Consider the following 14,881-nt stretch of genomic DNA (forward strand, 5'->3'; position numbering starts at 1 on the left):
GGTGCTGCGAGACCGCAGTGCTAATCACCGAGCCATGTATTCTGACCGATCTGAAGCTAATTTATATTTGCTTAGGTCTGGAGGCCTGAACTGTATCAGGTGTGGTCTAATGTATTTCAGTTTATTTCAGGAGGATGCACTTGAAGAACATTTTCTATTGTTAGAGGAACTATGTTAACCCTTGAGAGTTTCCTAAGAGTGTCAGTAGTTTATTAAGGGAGATAGGAACGTGTAAATGATTTTACCAGGTGGTCCAGGAAGGCCAGGCAGCCGTGGAGGGCATTGCAATGTTTCTGAGCATTTCCTCCCCAGCTGTGTCTTTTCACTGGAGTTATCCAGATTTGTGAACAGGAGCTAGGAAAAGGAAAAATTTCATTGTTAGGTTGTTTTACACACAAAGAAAAGTCTGTTACTGATACACCTCTGGATTCCAAACAAAGTTGGAGGATTCAAACTGTAGCCATTCAACTGCAGAAATCAATGTCTTGACTGCCAGGTTTCATTTCATTGTTTGAACAAAGGTGGGTGTAATGATAACAGAGAAGGGCTGAGATTTGACACAGAAATGGACATGGGACAAATGACAACATAATCGTTACTTCTTACACATGGCTAACATATTGTTTCATTGCACTGACAGCAACTATTTTTAAAATTCATTTGTGGGATATGGGCGCCGCTGGCTGGGCCAGCATTTATTGCCCATCCCTAATTGCTTTGAGAAGGTGATGGTGAGCTGCCTTCTGAAACCACTGCAATTCACGTGCATGTAGATAGACCCACAATGCCATTAGAAATGGACTTCCAGGTTTTTGACTCTGTGAAACTGAAGGGACAGCGATACATTTCCAAGTCAAGATGGTGAGTAGCTCGGAGGGGAACTTGCAGGTGTTCCCATGTATTTGTTGTCCTTGTCCTTCTAGACAGAAGTGGTCGTGGGTTTGGAAGGTACTTTCTGAGTATCTTGGGTAAATTTCTGCAAAAACCAGAGCTAATGCTTCCAGCGTAATACTGGGGAAGTGCTACACTGTCAGAGGTGCTGCTTTTTATACATGATGTTAAATCAAGCTCTGTTTGCTTCCTCAAGTATGCACAGTACACACTGCTGCTACTGAACATCGGGAGGAGTGAGTGTTTGTGGACATGGTGTCAATCAAGTGGGATGATGTCAAGCTTCTTGAGTGTTGTCGGAGCTGCACCCATTAATGATATTACATGTAGAGGACAATGGTAAGATGCTGTCTTCTTGGAGCTGGTCATTGCTTTACACTTACGCGGCGCAAATGTCATTTGCCACTTGTCAATCCAAGCCTAGACATTGTCTGGGTTTTGCTGCTTTTGGGCATGGATTGCTTTAATATCTGAGGACTTGCGAATGGTGCTGAACATTGTGCAATCGTCAGTGAAAATTCCCACTTCTGATATTGTGAAGAGAAGGGCTTCTCAAAGCAATGCTCAATCAAATGGTGTCTTGATGTCACGGACATTCACTCTTATCTCAGCTCTGTATATTCAGCTCTTGTGTCCATTTTGAACTCAGGTTCCAATGAGTTTAGGAGTTGGCTATAGCAGAACTCAAAACTGGGCATCACTGAGCAGGTTATTACTAAGCAAGTGCTGCTTGATAACACCGTTCATGACAACTTCATTACTTAACTGAAGATCAAAAATAGACTAATGGGGCATTAATTGGCCGGTTTGGATTTGTCCTGCTTTTTGTGTACAGGACATACCTGGGCAATTTTCCACATTGTTGTAGCTGGACCGGAACAGCTTGGCTAGGAGCGCAGCAATTTCCTGAGCACAAGTCTTCAGTAATGAGTTGAGTATGGGGTAATTGGCACTATATTGCTAATTTTGCATCTCAGACAAGGCCCAATTTCATCCTCAGAATGTTGGAAATGCACATCAGCTCAGTCAAGGGTCTGAGGAGAAAAGAAAGGCTTGTATTTATATTGCAACTTCCAAGTGTTTTTCAGCCAATTAGATGTTACTATTGTCACATGGGAAATACACCAGCCATTTTCACATAGCGAAATCTAACAATCAGTAATATGATCATAACCAGATCATCTGCTTTTTGATATTTATTGAAAGATAAATATTAGTTAGGACACCAAGTAGAACTCCTTGTCTCTTCTTGGAAATAATTGTGTAGGATCTTGTATGCCCACTTGAGGAAGCAAACAGAGCTTGATTTAACATCGTGTATAAAAAGCAGCACCTCTGACAGTGTAGCACTTCCCCAGTATTATGCTGGAAGCATTAGCTCTGGTTTTTGTATTCAAGTCTCTCTAGCGGGACTTGAACCCATAACATTCTGGTTCAGATAGCTGAGCTCACATGTACAAAAATGCCAAGTTTTATACTATCAGTGAAGTCTTCTAAAAACCTGCTCCAACACTAAGAAACAACTTTCATATTTTGTTTTATCATTATTTATTTTTGCAGGCAGTGCTGACCAGTCGCTGGTCAATTTTAAGTACATTAAAAGTCGGTTTGGGAGTTGGTTCCCCAATGGACATGAATAAGCCACATTTTTATAATAATCAAGCAGCTTTGATAGTCAATCTTTCTCCTGTTGGGGAGTATTTATGTGCTGAATTCAGTTTTCCAATTTTTTTCATGGTGGGATTTGAGCTCACACCTATTAGTAATGTTCATTAGAGAAGGGAAGTCCGACCAGGGAATTCTGACCTAAACAAGAATAAACTCTTATTATTTTTACACCAATCTGGCAATACTATAATTACCGTCTTAATAAAAACCGGAAGAACTGTGGATGTTGGAAATCAGAAACAAAAACAGAACTTGTTGGAAAAGCTCAGCAGGTCTGGCAGCATCTGTGAAGAGAAATCAGTGTTACCGTTTTGATTCCAGTAACCCTGAGGCAGTTCTGTGGCATCAAACCCAAATCGCGAACTCTGATTTTTCTTCACGGATGTTGCCAGACCCGCTGAGCTATTTCGACAATTTATGTTTTTGCTTCCACCATACTGTTTTGCCTGTCTATCTGGACGCATCATGACTTGGTACTGCAACTCTCCATCCAGGGCTGGAAGAAACTACAGAGAGTTGTGAACACAGCCCAGACCATCCCATGAGTCAATCTTCCATCTATTGATTTCATCTTCACGTCTTGCTGCCTTGGAAAGGCAGCCAGTATCATCAAAGAGCCCTCCCACCCTGGTAGTGCTCTCAATATCATCAAAGAGCCCTCCCACCCTGGTAGTGCTCTCAATATCATCAAAGACCCCTCCCACTCTGGTATTCCTCTCAATATCATGAAAGACCCCTTCCATCCCGGTACTGCTCTCTTCCAACCTCTTCTGTCAGGCAGAAGATAAAAAAGCTTAAACTTATGTACTAACAGGTTCAAGAACAGCTTCTTCCCCACTGTTATTAGAGTTCTGGATGGACCTTTCAAATTTCAAATTTAAGGTTGATCTTACTTTTTGTGCACTTTCTTTGCAGCTAAACCTTTGTATTCCCTGCTCTGTTCAATCACCCTACAATCTTCGTTTGCTATGATCTGCCTGTACTGCATGCAAAACAAAACTTCTCACTGTACCTAGGTACATGTGACTACAATCAAATCAAATCAAATCCTTCAAAACATAGAATTGTGTGGACAGCCCATTTGAACGGCGAGTGAGAAATATAGCAGGCTTCTGGCTGCTAAATTACACACGTAGGTGAGATTAGAATCCCTACAGTGTGGAAACAGGCCATTTGGCCCAACAAGTCCATACCGACCCTCCAAAGAGTAACCCACCTAGACCCATTCCCCTACCCTGACTAATGCACCTAACACAATGGACAATTTAGCATGGCCAATTCACCTGGCCAACACATCTTTGGATTGTGGGAGGAAACCGGAGCGCCCAGAGGAAACCTACGCAGACATGGGGAGAATGTGCAAACTCCACACAGACAGTGTGGAGTGGTGCTGGATTAGAGTGGCCCTGGAAAAGCACAGCAGGTCAGGCAGCATTCAAGGAGCAGGAAAATCAACGTTTCGGGCCAGAGGCCTTCGTCAGGTTTTGGCCAGAAATGTCGAATCTCTTGCTTCTCGGATGCTGCCTGACCTGCTGTGCTTTTCCAGCACTACTCTAATCTTGACTCTGATCTCCAGCATCTGCAGTCCTCGCTTTTGCCTGGTGCTATTCTGAACCATGTGCTAGCCAAATGAATAATCAGCCCCAAGTAGCACAATGCAGAGCACAAGATTCTGAATACAGCCTCTGGGTCTGAAAGGAGGAGTTAGTTACACAACCTGATGCACTTCCCCAGTGATCAACATCATTTAATATTCATTATTCCAGCAAAGATTAAATGTCACTTCATGACTATTTTATCTATTTCTTAATAATTGCCAATTAGAGATGCTCCTCCACAAACCATAGTTTTAACAACATTGTAATTTAATAAATAAAAATAGAATGTAGTAACAAGCAGCGATTCATAAGTAAGGTGCGTGCCTTTAACACAACCACCCACTAAGCTTATTCAGTAGCTAATAATAGGTTTCTGACAAATCTAACCATAAAGGCATCTTTATGTATCATAACAAAAGCCATATTGAGCTATTTTTATAAACAAGCTGTGAGTTAGCCTCAGAATCCGAACCCACAGGAGTTTCACCAATGTTTTGTTTGATTCAAAAGTTGGATCTGTGAATTCCCAAAAGGGTGGGAGTTCGAGACCACTGCAGTTGAACATATCACCTTTCAGTATGTCGCATGCCATATGATGTAGCTGAGTGAACACAGATCAGACTTGGGTGTGAACCTCCAATAGTTGAATGCTTTGAAGCCACTCACTGTTTAAATAAAATCATTGCACGTAGGCATTGTGGCAGGGCCAGCGTCTGTTGACCACCCTAAAATATCCTTGAACAGAGTGGCTTGCTAGGTCACTTCAGAGTGTGTTAAGAGTCAACCTCATTGCTGTGGATGTGGATCATGAAGGCTAGATCTGGTAACAGGGGAAACATAGAAAATAGGAGCAAGAGTAGGCCATTCAGCCCTTCAAGCCTGCACTGCCATTTGTTTTGACCATGACTGATCGTCCAACTCAATAGACTGTTCATCTTTATCCCCATATCTTTTGCTGCCTTTAGCCACAGATTATGGATCTTCTTGAAATCATGCAACGTTTTGGCCTCAACCAGTTTCTGTGGTAGTGAATTCCACAGGCTCACCATTCTCTGGGTTGAGAAATTTCTCCTCACCTCAGTCTTAAGTGGTTTATTGCAAATCCTTAGAGTGTGATCCGTAGTTCTGGATTTTCCAGTCATCAGGTGTATCCTTCCTGCATCTACGCTGTCTAGACCTTTGAGAATTTTGTATGTTTCTACGAAAACCACCCTCCTCACTCATCTGAGCAAGTATGATTCAAACTGCTTCAACATCCTGCCTTCTCAGAAATGTCTGATAAAACTTTGTTGTACATCTTCCAAAGTGAGAATGTCCTTCCTCAGATGTGGAAATGAAAACTCCCCATGATATTCCATTTGTGTGGACTCACCAGTGCCCTATATACTGTAATTGTAACAAGACATCCCTGCTCCTTTACTCCAATCTCCGTGTGATGAAGGTCAACATAACATTTGACTTCTTCACTGCCTGGTAGACCTGCATGCTTACCTTCAATGACACCCAGGTCTTGTTGCACATTCACATCTCCCAATTTGTCACCATTCAGTTAACACCAATCTGCCTTCCTGTTTTTGCTCCCACATTGGATATCCTCACATTCTATCCTCATTATGAGATTAGATTAGATTCCCTACAGTACAGAAACAGGCCCTTTGACCCAAGTCCACACTAACCCTCTGAAAAGTAACCCACCCCCCTCTGACTAATGCACCTAACACTATGGACAATTTAGCATGGCCAATTCACCTAACCTGCACATCTTTGGAATGTGAGAGGAAACTAGAGCACCGAGAGGAAAATATGCAAACTCCACACAGTCACCCAAGGCTGGAATTGAACCTGGGACCCTGGCGTTGTGAGGCAGCAGTGCTAACTACTGAGCCAATACTGCATCTGCCAAGCGTTTGCCTACTCACTCAGCTTGTCCAAGTGGTCAACCCTGAAAATGTCTCTGTTCTTCCCTTGTTTCACTTCGAGATCAGCAGGGGTTGAAAGGCTAGTACTCTCATCCCTGAATTAGAGTCCAAACCTCACTCCAGAGCTTACAGCACAAGTCTAAGTTAATGCTAAGTTGCAGTACAGGGTGAGTGTAATCTTTGATATGAGATGCCAAAGACAAATTCCAAGGGACTATTCTAAAGCTGTCTTAGAGTTAATCTGGCACCCTGAGACACATGAGGCAGATGAAATGCATCTTGCTGCAGTTTATCTTTCCTGGAGGAGGTCACCAGCTTGTCACCAACATCTGTAGTTTGAAGGGCTCTATTCTGCATCAAGCATGGTTGACCAACAGACTCTCCTCCTCTGCCTGCCTGCCATAGGATGTACAGGTTCATAAACAACTTTTCTTTGCCGAAGAGTAGAACGTCGAATATAGAACATTACAACCTTCCGCCCTCGATGTTGCGCCGACCTGTGGAACCAATCTGAAGCCCATCTAACCTACACTTTTCCATTCTCATCCATATACCTCTCCAATGACAATTTAAATGCCCTTAAAGTTGAAGAGTCTACTACTGTTGCGGGCAGTGAGTTCCATGTCCCAACTGCTGTCTGAATAAAGAAACCGCCTGTAACATCTGTCCTATATCTATCACCCCTCAATTTAAAGTTATTAGATTAGATTACTTACAGTGTGGAAACAGGCCCTTCGGCCCAACAAGTCCACACCGACCCGCCGAAGCGCAACCCACCCATACCCCCACATTACCCTTTACCTAACACTACGGGCAATTTAGCATAGCCAATTTACCTGACCCGCACATCTTTGGACTGTGGGAAGAAACTGGAGCACCCGGAGGAAACCCACGCAAACACGGGGAGAACGTGCAAACTCCGCACAGTCAGTCGCCTGAGTCGGGAATTGAACCCGGGTCTCGGGTGCTGTGAGGCAGCAGTGCTAACCACTGTGCCACCGTGCCACCCACATGTTCCCTATGTGGTGCTGAAAAAGCACAGCCAGTCTTGTAGCATCCTCGGATGTGCTTTTCCGGCACCACACTGTTTGACTCTGATATCCAGCATCTGCAGTCCTCACCTTCTCCTAGTTGATTATCACCTTTTTTTTTGCATCAAGTCCTGAGATTGAACTTCAACATAGAATTCCAACAGTGTGGAAGCAGGCCATTCGACAAGCACACGTCCTTACTGACCCTCCGAAGAACATCCCACCCACACTCTCCACTACCCCTGCATTCCAATGGCTAACCGACCTAGCTTGCATGTACCTGGAAACAATGGGGCAATTTAGCATGGCCAATCTATCCAACCTGCACATCTTGTGGGAGGAAACTGGCGAAAACCCATGCAGACACGGGGAGAATGTGCAAATTCCACATGGACACTTGCCCGAAACTGGAGTCAAACCCGGGGCCCTGGCCCTGTGAGGCAGCAGTGCTAACCACTGAGCCACTGTGCCACCCAAGCTTGAACCCAGAGCTTCTGGCTCAGAGACAGACACCAACCACTGGATCATGAGAGGTCCAGATGTTCCAAAGAAGAGTTGTGAGTTGTTTTTAGTGCCCTGACCAATACTTATCCCTCAGCGAATGAAGTAACACTTCAAGGTATTAGTCACTGTTGTAATGTAGGAAGTATGGCTGCCAACAATCTCCCACAGACAGCGATGTACTCATGACCAGATAATCTGTTTTTAATGATGAGGGACAAATGTTGGTCTGACACATTAATCTCACCAGTTGAGTTTCTGATGGAATTTGCTGCAATCAGTAAGCCTTTCACGGCCAGTATAACTGGCAGCATTTACATTGAGCACAGATCGGCAATTATATCACATTACCTTCTGCTTGAACTGTGCCAAAGTCTGCTTCATCTGCAGAAACTCTTCACAAGTGACCGAACAAGTGCCAGCACTCATCAGATGATCGGATTTAATCGCACTGCTGTCTGAAAGAGGGAGGAACCGTGAATATCTTGTTTAGTTAATCACTTCATGACTCCAGTATTGAAGCTCTGAGATCTTTTAATCTGGAAAAGCAGCTGGAACTCTGGCTTAGCAATGGACTAACAAACTACACGCAACAGAGGAATAGGAGTGTACAGGTTCCTTGGTCTTTATCCCATAATTTCTCATCCGTATGCCACCCCTCACCATAATGACCCTCATCACCAGCCACGCTATCTGGGAGAAATGTCACAGTAACAAGTAAGTAAAGTGTGAGTTAACTTTAAGTTGAACTGGGTGGCACGGTGACTCAGTGGTTAGTACTACTGCCTCACAGCGTCAGGGACCTGGGTTTGATTCCACCCTTAGGGCACTGCCTGTGTGGAGTTTGTACATTCTCCCTGTGTCTGTGTGGGTTTCCTCCAGGTGCTCTGGTTTCCTCCCACAGTCCAAAGATGTACAGTTTAGGTGGAGTGGCCATGCGAAAGTGCCCATAGTGTCCAGAAATGTGCAAGTTAGATGGATTAGCCATGAGAAATGCAGGGTTGCAGGGAAAGGGTAGGGGGTGGGTCTTGGTGGGCTGTTCTTTGGAAGGTCAGCGGGGACTGGAAATAGCCGAATGGCCTGCCTTCACACTGTAGGGATTCTATGTAAAATGCTCTGTCCTTCCAAGATCACCGAGTTCAATAGTCGCATTGCCTATGGTCATTAAGAGATGAATAATGAGTTAATGAGGGTGGTGTTCAATACAGTAGTTAGAAAATGCTTTAAAAATCCTGAGCTCCATATCATAAGGCCGGGAAGAGGCAATTCAGTCCCTCAAACCTGTTTGATCCTTACTGGTTGTGACATAACTCAATCTACCCCATCTTGGTTCTGCAACTTAAGGGCTGAAAATGTGTTGCTGGAAAAGCACAGCAGGTCAGGCAGCATCCAAGGAATGATTCCTGATGAAGGGCTTATGCCCGAAACGTCGAATTTCCTGTTCCTTGGATGCTGCCTGACCTGCTGCGCTTTTCCAGCAACACATTTTCAGCTCTGATCTCCACCATCTGCAGACCTCACTTTCTCCTCTGCAACTTAAGGCCCTTACTGAACAAAACGACATCATTCTCAATATTGACATGGCTGTGACAATGGGCAAACTGAGGAGCAGGAGGCATGAAACAGGGCTGTTGACAAACTTTTACTGAAGTCATGGGGATAAAGCTGTGAAACCAAAAGAGAACTTGTTGCATCGATTTTTCACATTTTTGATTGCTTGATTCAGTACGTGGCCAAGTCACATTGGATGGCGTCGATGATCCCTTGGAACACGGGCTAGAATATCACAGTAACTGGTTTAGAGCCACACTGTGCCAATTCAGCATCTAAATGAATTGCCCAGGTAAATTTTATTTTTAAGATTTTACTCAATTGAAATTGATTTTTGTGAGAAAGTAAAAATATCTAGTAACAACCACTACCAGTTTCTGATATTAAGGTTTGAGAGACTTGACCTGTAAAAGGAGATAGAGCACCACCTCTGGTGAAAGTAGAAATAGCAGGTGTTATCAAGGGAGGCAAAAAGAGTAGAATGGAAAAGAGATCATGTTAAACTATGATGCATGACCGGTTAGATCTCACCTGGAGTATTATATCCAGTTTTGGGTGCTACTGTTTGGAAGGTTGTCCTGGCGAGGGTGCAGAAGAGATTTAACTGAATAGAGAAGCTGGGATTATTCTCCTTGGAGAAGCTTAAGTGTGAATTATTGTGGGTGTTCAAAATAATGAGGGCTTTTGATAAGCTAAATAGGTTATGGCCCAGTAATAGTGACATTGCCTGTGAGCCAGAAAACCTGGGTTCAAGTCCCATTTGCTTCAGAGGTGCATCATAATGTGTTATGAACAGGTTGATTAAAAGTACGTGTATCTACATTTTAAAATGTACAGGTCTCTTGTGGTAGTGTCGATATCTAGGTCAGGAGGCTTGAGTTTAGGTCCTGTACCAGAGGTGTGTCATAACTTATCTACCAAAACAGAGAGATTAAAAAATATCTACATGATAAATGGGGAGAAATTGTTTCCCCTGGCAAGAGAATTAGTTGGCAGAGAACATTGATTTAAAGTAATTGGAAAAAGAAGGGAAGATAAGAATTCTTTATAAACATGACAACTTTACTTTTATATTCTAGAATAAGTGATTAATGGTAACCTTGGAAAGGGAATTGGATACATACGTGGAGTGTGGGAGGTTGAGAGGTGACCTTATAGAGGTTTAAAAATAATAACAGGTAGAAAAGGGTGATTGGTCGATGTCTTTTCCCTGGGATGGATGACTTCAAGACTAAGGGGCACATTTTTAAAGTGAGAGGAGAGAGGTTTTAAAAAAGACATGAGGGGCAATGTTTTACACAGAGGGTGGCTCGTATGTGGAATGAACTCCCTGAGGAAGTGGTGGATGTGGGTGCAATAACATTTAAAAGACATTTGGATAAGGATATGAATAGGAAAGGTTTGGAGGGATATGGGCCAGGAGCAGGCAGCTAGGACTAGTTCAGTTTGGGATTATTTTCGACATAGACTGGTTGGACCGAGTGGTCTATTTCCATGCTGTATGATACCATGACTCTACGAACAGGATAAAATTATCACTGGAAAAGATCAGGCAACTGGTATGTATTAGATAACTCCTTCAAAGAGTTGGCATATGCACCATGGACTGTGCTCTGCTTTCATTTATTGCAGCAATACCCATTGATTCAGTAACCTTAGTGCAGTACATTAATAACTGTAAACATGATCCTTTATTAGAGCTGAGAAAATTTGGAAAATCTACTTTCTCGTTGGACTTCTGAAATTGGTTGAACTTTTTTTCTTAAAACTAAACGGACAAGCTTTAAGAATTAGAGAGGAAAATGATTTAGTCGCCAGTGTTAATGATTGGAAATTCAGCAGAATTCTTTCAGCATCCTTACAGTGCCAGAGACCTTTCGATTCCACACTCAGTCGACAGCCTGTGTGAAGTTTGCACGTTATTCCCGTGTCTGGAGTTTCATCCGGGTGATCTGGTTTCTTCCCACAGTCCAAAGATGTGCAGGTTAAGTGGATTGGCCATGCTAAATTGTCCATTGTGTCTAGGGATATGCAGGCTAGGTGAATTAGCCATGGGAGGTGCAGACTACAGGAATAGGGTAGGGAGTGGGTCTGAGTGGGATGGTTTTCAGAGGGTCGGTGTGGATTCAATGGGCTGTCTGAGAGTAAAAAGTGAGGTCTGCAGATGCTGGAGATCACAGTTGAAAATGTGTTGCTGGTTAAAGCACAGCAGGTTAGGCAGCATCCAAGGAACAGGAAATTCGACGTTTCGGGCCAGAGCCCTTCATCAGGAAGCCCTTCCTAATGAAGGGCTCTGGCCCGAAACGTCGAATTTCCTGTTCCTTGAATGCTGCCTAACCTGCTGTGCTTTAACCAGCAACACATTTTCAACTCAATGGGCTGTCTGGCCTGCTTTCACACTGTAGAGGTTCTATGATGCTGTTCAATGATTCTTTGATTGATTGGATCGACATACAATATCCATCAATTAGAATAAAGAACCTTCTCTCTTACCATTAAAAGCTCTGAGACAGGACTTGCCATCGGAACTCAAGTAAAATCCTGCTTGACACTCACAAATGAAGCTTCCGAGCGTGTTAATGCATTTGTGATCGCACAGTGTGTCGTTATTGACTAAACATTCATCTATGTCTGGAGAGAGCAGGAACAAGTCCATGTCACTGGTTTAAAATCAGAAGGCATTCACCAGCACTACAACAATGAATGATTAAGTGTGACATTATGTTCAAATGAATGCCTCAAGTTTGCATTGATTTGCACCAAAACCAGGAACAGTGTAATAGCAAATGTAACGCTGAATGCATGCTACAAAAAGACTGAGGAACTCGAGGCTGGAGAGACAGGTGCCAGTTCTTATATGGAAGTTTATTGGACCAGTGTCTGGCTACTAATTTTTCAGGTTTCACTGAACCATCTTTTCTTTCAAAAAACAAATTCCATGAGGAAGTCCAAACCTATTCATAAAATGTACCCTATCTATAATCTGTTACCTGCATCCTAGCTCACACCAAATCCTGTTGACCCACTGCTCCTGTACTCACTGGTCTACACGGGCTGCTGCTTTGGCAATGCCTCAAATTTAAAAATTCTAATCTTTGTTTTCAACTTTCTCCATGCCATCACTTCTCACCATCTCTATAATCCTTCCCAACTTCTGCACATATCACATCCTGACCTCTTGCACATCCTTAATTTTCATTAAAGTGATGGCTTTAGTGATGGCTGTATATATCATCTGTCGAATGATGTCTCATTAAGAGCTAGACATGTGAATCAGCCATGTAGCTGGATGGTATCATGTGACCAAATGCCACAAACTCTCCGCACCGTAGCAATCTAGGTACAGAATATGCCTGGAAATTTTTCTGTACTGTACGTATTAATTTAGCTGTAACAAAACCCCCCAGAAATCTTTAAATAAACAAAATGCATGTATCTCTTCTGTTACATTCAAATAACATGAGATTTTTACTGTAGTGACCATGTCCTCAGCTGCCTGTGCCAAATGCTCTGATATCCCTTCCTAAACCTCTCTACTTTTTTCATCTCTCCTCCTTTAAGATAGCCTTACAAGCTGTCCCTTTAACCAAATTTTTTTGTCTTTTGTCTTGACATCTGCCTGTATGGTTCAATGACAATTGCACTCCCTTGATGTGCATGAACGTTAATGGCAAAATATAAATGTTAATTGTCATTGGTCTTTGAGACGGCTGCTTAACTAAGGATTAACAATAACTATTCTTGCTGAATTTGGTGTGCAAGGCACTATATATTTATACTCATCAAAATAATAGCTATTTCAGGGACCAAGGAAGAACCTAAGCAAGCAAAAATCCATGACACGGAATTCCCTAGGTGAGTGATTTTTAAAACATTATTAAGTGGCTTTTTAAAAATTCACTGATGAGCTATGGGCATCACTGGCCAGGCCAGCATTTATTACCCATTCCTAATTGCCCAGAGGGCAGTAAAGTGTCCACCACATTGCTGTGGGTCAGAAGTCACACACATAGGCCAGACCAGGTAAAGTCAACAGATTCCTTCCCTGAAGGACATTAGTGAACCAAATGAGTTTTTCCCAACAATTGGAAATAGTTTCATAGTTATGATTAAACTCTTAATTCCAGATTCTTCATTGAATTGAAATTCTATCATCTGTGGCGAGATTTAAATATGGACCCCGAGAACATTTAGATGAGTTTCTGAATTAACAGTCTATCGATAATATCACTAGACCATTGCCTCTCCAGCGAATGAATAGCTATTTAACTTAGATTAGATTAGATTCCCTACAGTGTGGAAACAAGCCCTTCAGCCCAACAAGCCTACACGGACCCTCCGAAGAGTAACCCACCCAGTCCCATTTCCCTCTGACTAATGCACCTAACACACTGGGCAATTTAGCATGACCAATTCACCTAACCTGCACATCTTTGGACTATGGGAGGAAACCAGAGCACCCAGAGGAAACCCACGCAGACATGGGAAGAATGTGCAAACTCCACACAGTTGTCCGAGGCTGGAATTGAACCCGGGACTGGTGCTGTGAGGCAGCAGTGTTAACCACTGAGCCATGTGCTTTACTCAAGCAACAAATGCAAGCACAAAAACAACAAAAAAGGAAAGGTTGAGGCTGGAGATAGTGGAGAATGGAATCAATCAAATTATCTGGGTCATTGATATAAATTGTAGAAGATTGAAGTCACAGCATAGATCCCCCATGTGGGACTCCACTTGCTGCATCCTGCCAATTAGGTAAGAACCCATTTATGCAATTCTGTTTTTGCCAGGTTGCCAATTTTCGATCTATACTAACACATTACCCACTACGTCATGCGCTTTTACTTTCCACAATGACCTTCAATGTGGCATCTTTCGAAAATCGAGGTAAAGTACATCTCCTCTTTCTCTACACTACATGTTACTCCTTCAAAGAAGTTGAACATGATACCATGCTGACTCTTTCTGATTATATCGAGTTGTTCTAAATGTGCAGCTATAATCGCTTTAATGATTGATTTGAACACCTTTCTCTTGAAAGGTTCAAGCTGATTGGCCTATCGTCTCCTGTTATTTGTCTTCTTTGCTTCTTAAGTAGCAGAATTAGTTTTGCTAATTTTCAGTCAGGCAATCTGGCAAATTAACACTAATTCATCTACTACCTCATTAGCAATCTCCTTTATGACCTGAGAACAAAGTCCATTAGAACCCAGAGACTTAAAACCCTGCAGCTCCATCAGTTTGCTCTGAGTCATTTCCCTAGTGACTGTAATTTCACTAAGTTGCTCTCTCTCTTCCACCTCCTGATTTACAGCTGTAACTGGAATGTATATTGTATCCTCTATAGTGAAGACAGAAGCAAAATGTTTGTTCATTTTGTCATTAATTACCTTATTATCTACTATTAACTCTCCATTCTCATTCTGTACAAGACCAACGTTCACATTATTTACCCTTTTTATTTTCTAATACCTGTAAAATTCTTCTGTTTTTACATGCCAAGCTGGACTCCTCTCTGAGAAGCCATCTAAACTCGAAATATTTGCTTGCTTTCTCTGCATGGACGCTGCCTGACTCACTGTGATCTCCAACATTTTTTGTTTTCAGTGCATTCTTCTTATACTTGAATTTCTTCTTCCTAATTAATCTTGTCATTCTCTGCTGTTCTTTATATTTGAGCCAATAATCTGACCTCCCACTCATCTTTGCTCAGTTGTACGTT

General features: G+C 42.6%; 1 protein-coding gene and 1 long non-coding RNA gene across 3 annotated transcripts in view; one reads left to right on the forward strand and one right to left on the reverse strand.

Moving 5' to 3' along the window:
• Positions 1-14,881, forward strand: part of LOC132834820 (uncharacterized) — a 149,487-nt gene that overhangs the window by 54,314 nt on the left and 80,292 nt on the right. The gene's annotated exons all lie outside the window — the stretch shown is intronic.
• Positions 1-14,881, reverse strand: part of LOC132834651 (collagen and calcium-binding EGF domain-containing protein 1-like) — a 159,669-nt gene that overhangs the window by 21,452 nt on the left and 123,336 nt on the right. The window contains exons 5-7 of one of the 2 annotated variants that reach the window (XM_060853570.1): positions 11,653-11,790; positions 7,960-8,066; positions 246-354 (exon numbers count right to left, since the gene is read on the reverse strand). In XM_060853570.1, coding sequence (XP_060709553.1) covers positions 246-354; positions 7,960-8,066; positions 11,653-11,790 — 354 coding nt within the window. The remainder of the gene's footprint in view (positions 1-245; positions 355-7,959; positions 8,067-11,652; positions 11,791-14,881) is intronic. The other variant, XM_060853571.1, reaches the window with a different exon arrangement.

The sequence above is a fragment of the Hemiscyllium ocellatum genome, chromosome 42 (genome assembly GCF_020745735.1).
Source record: "Hemiscyllium ocellatum isolate sHemOce1 chromosome 42, sHemOce1.pat.X.cur, whole genome shotgun sequence".
Lineage (NCBI taxonomy): Eukaryota > Metazoa > Chordata > Chondrichthyes > Orectolobiformes > Hemiscylliidae > Hemiscyllium > Hemiscyllium ocellatum.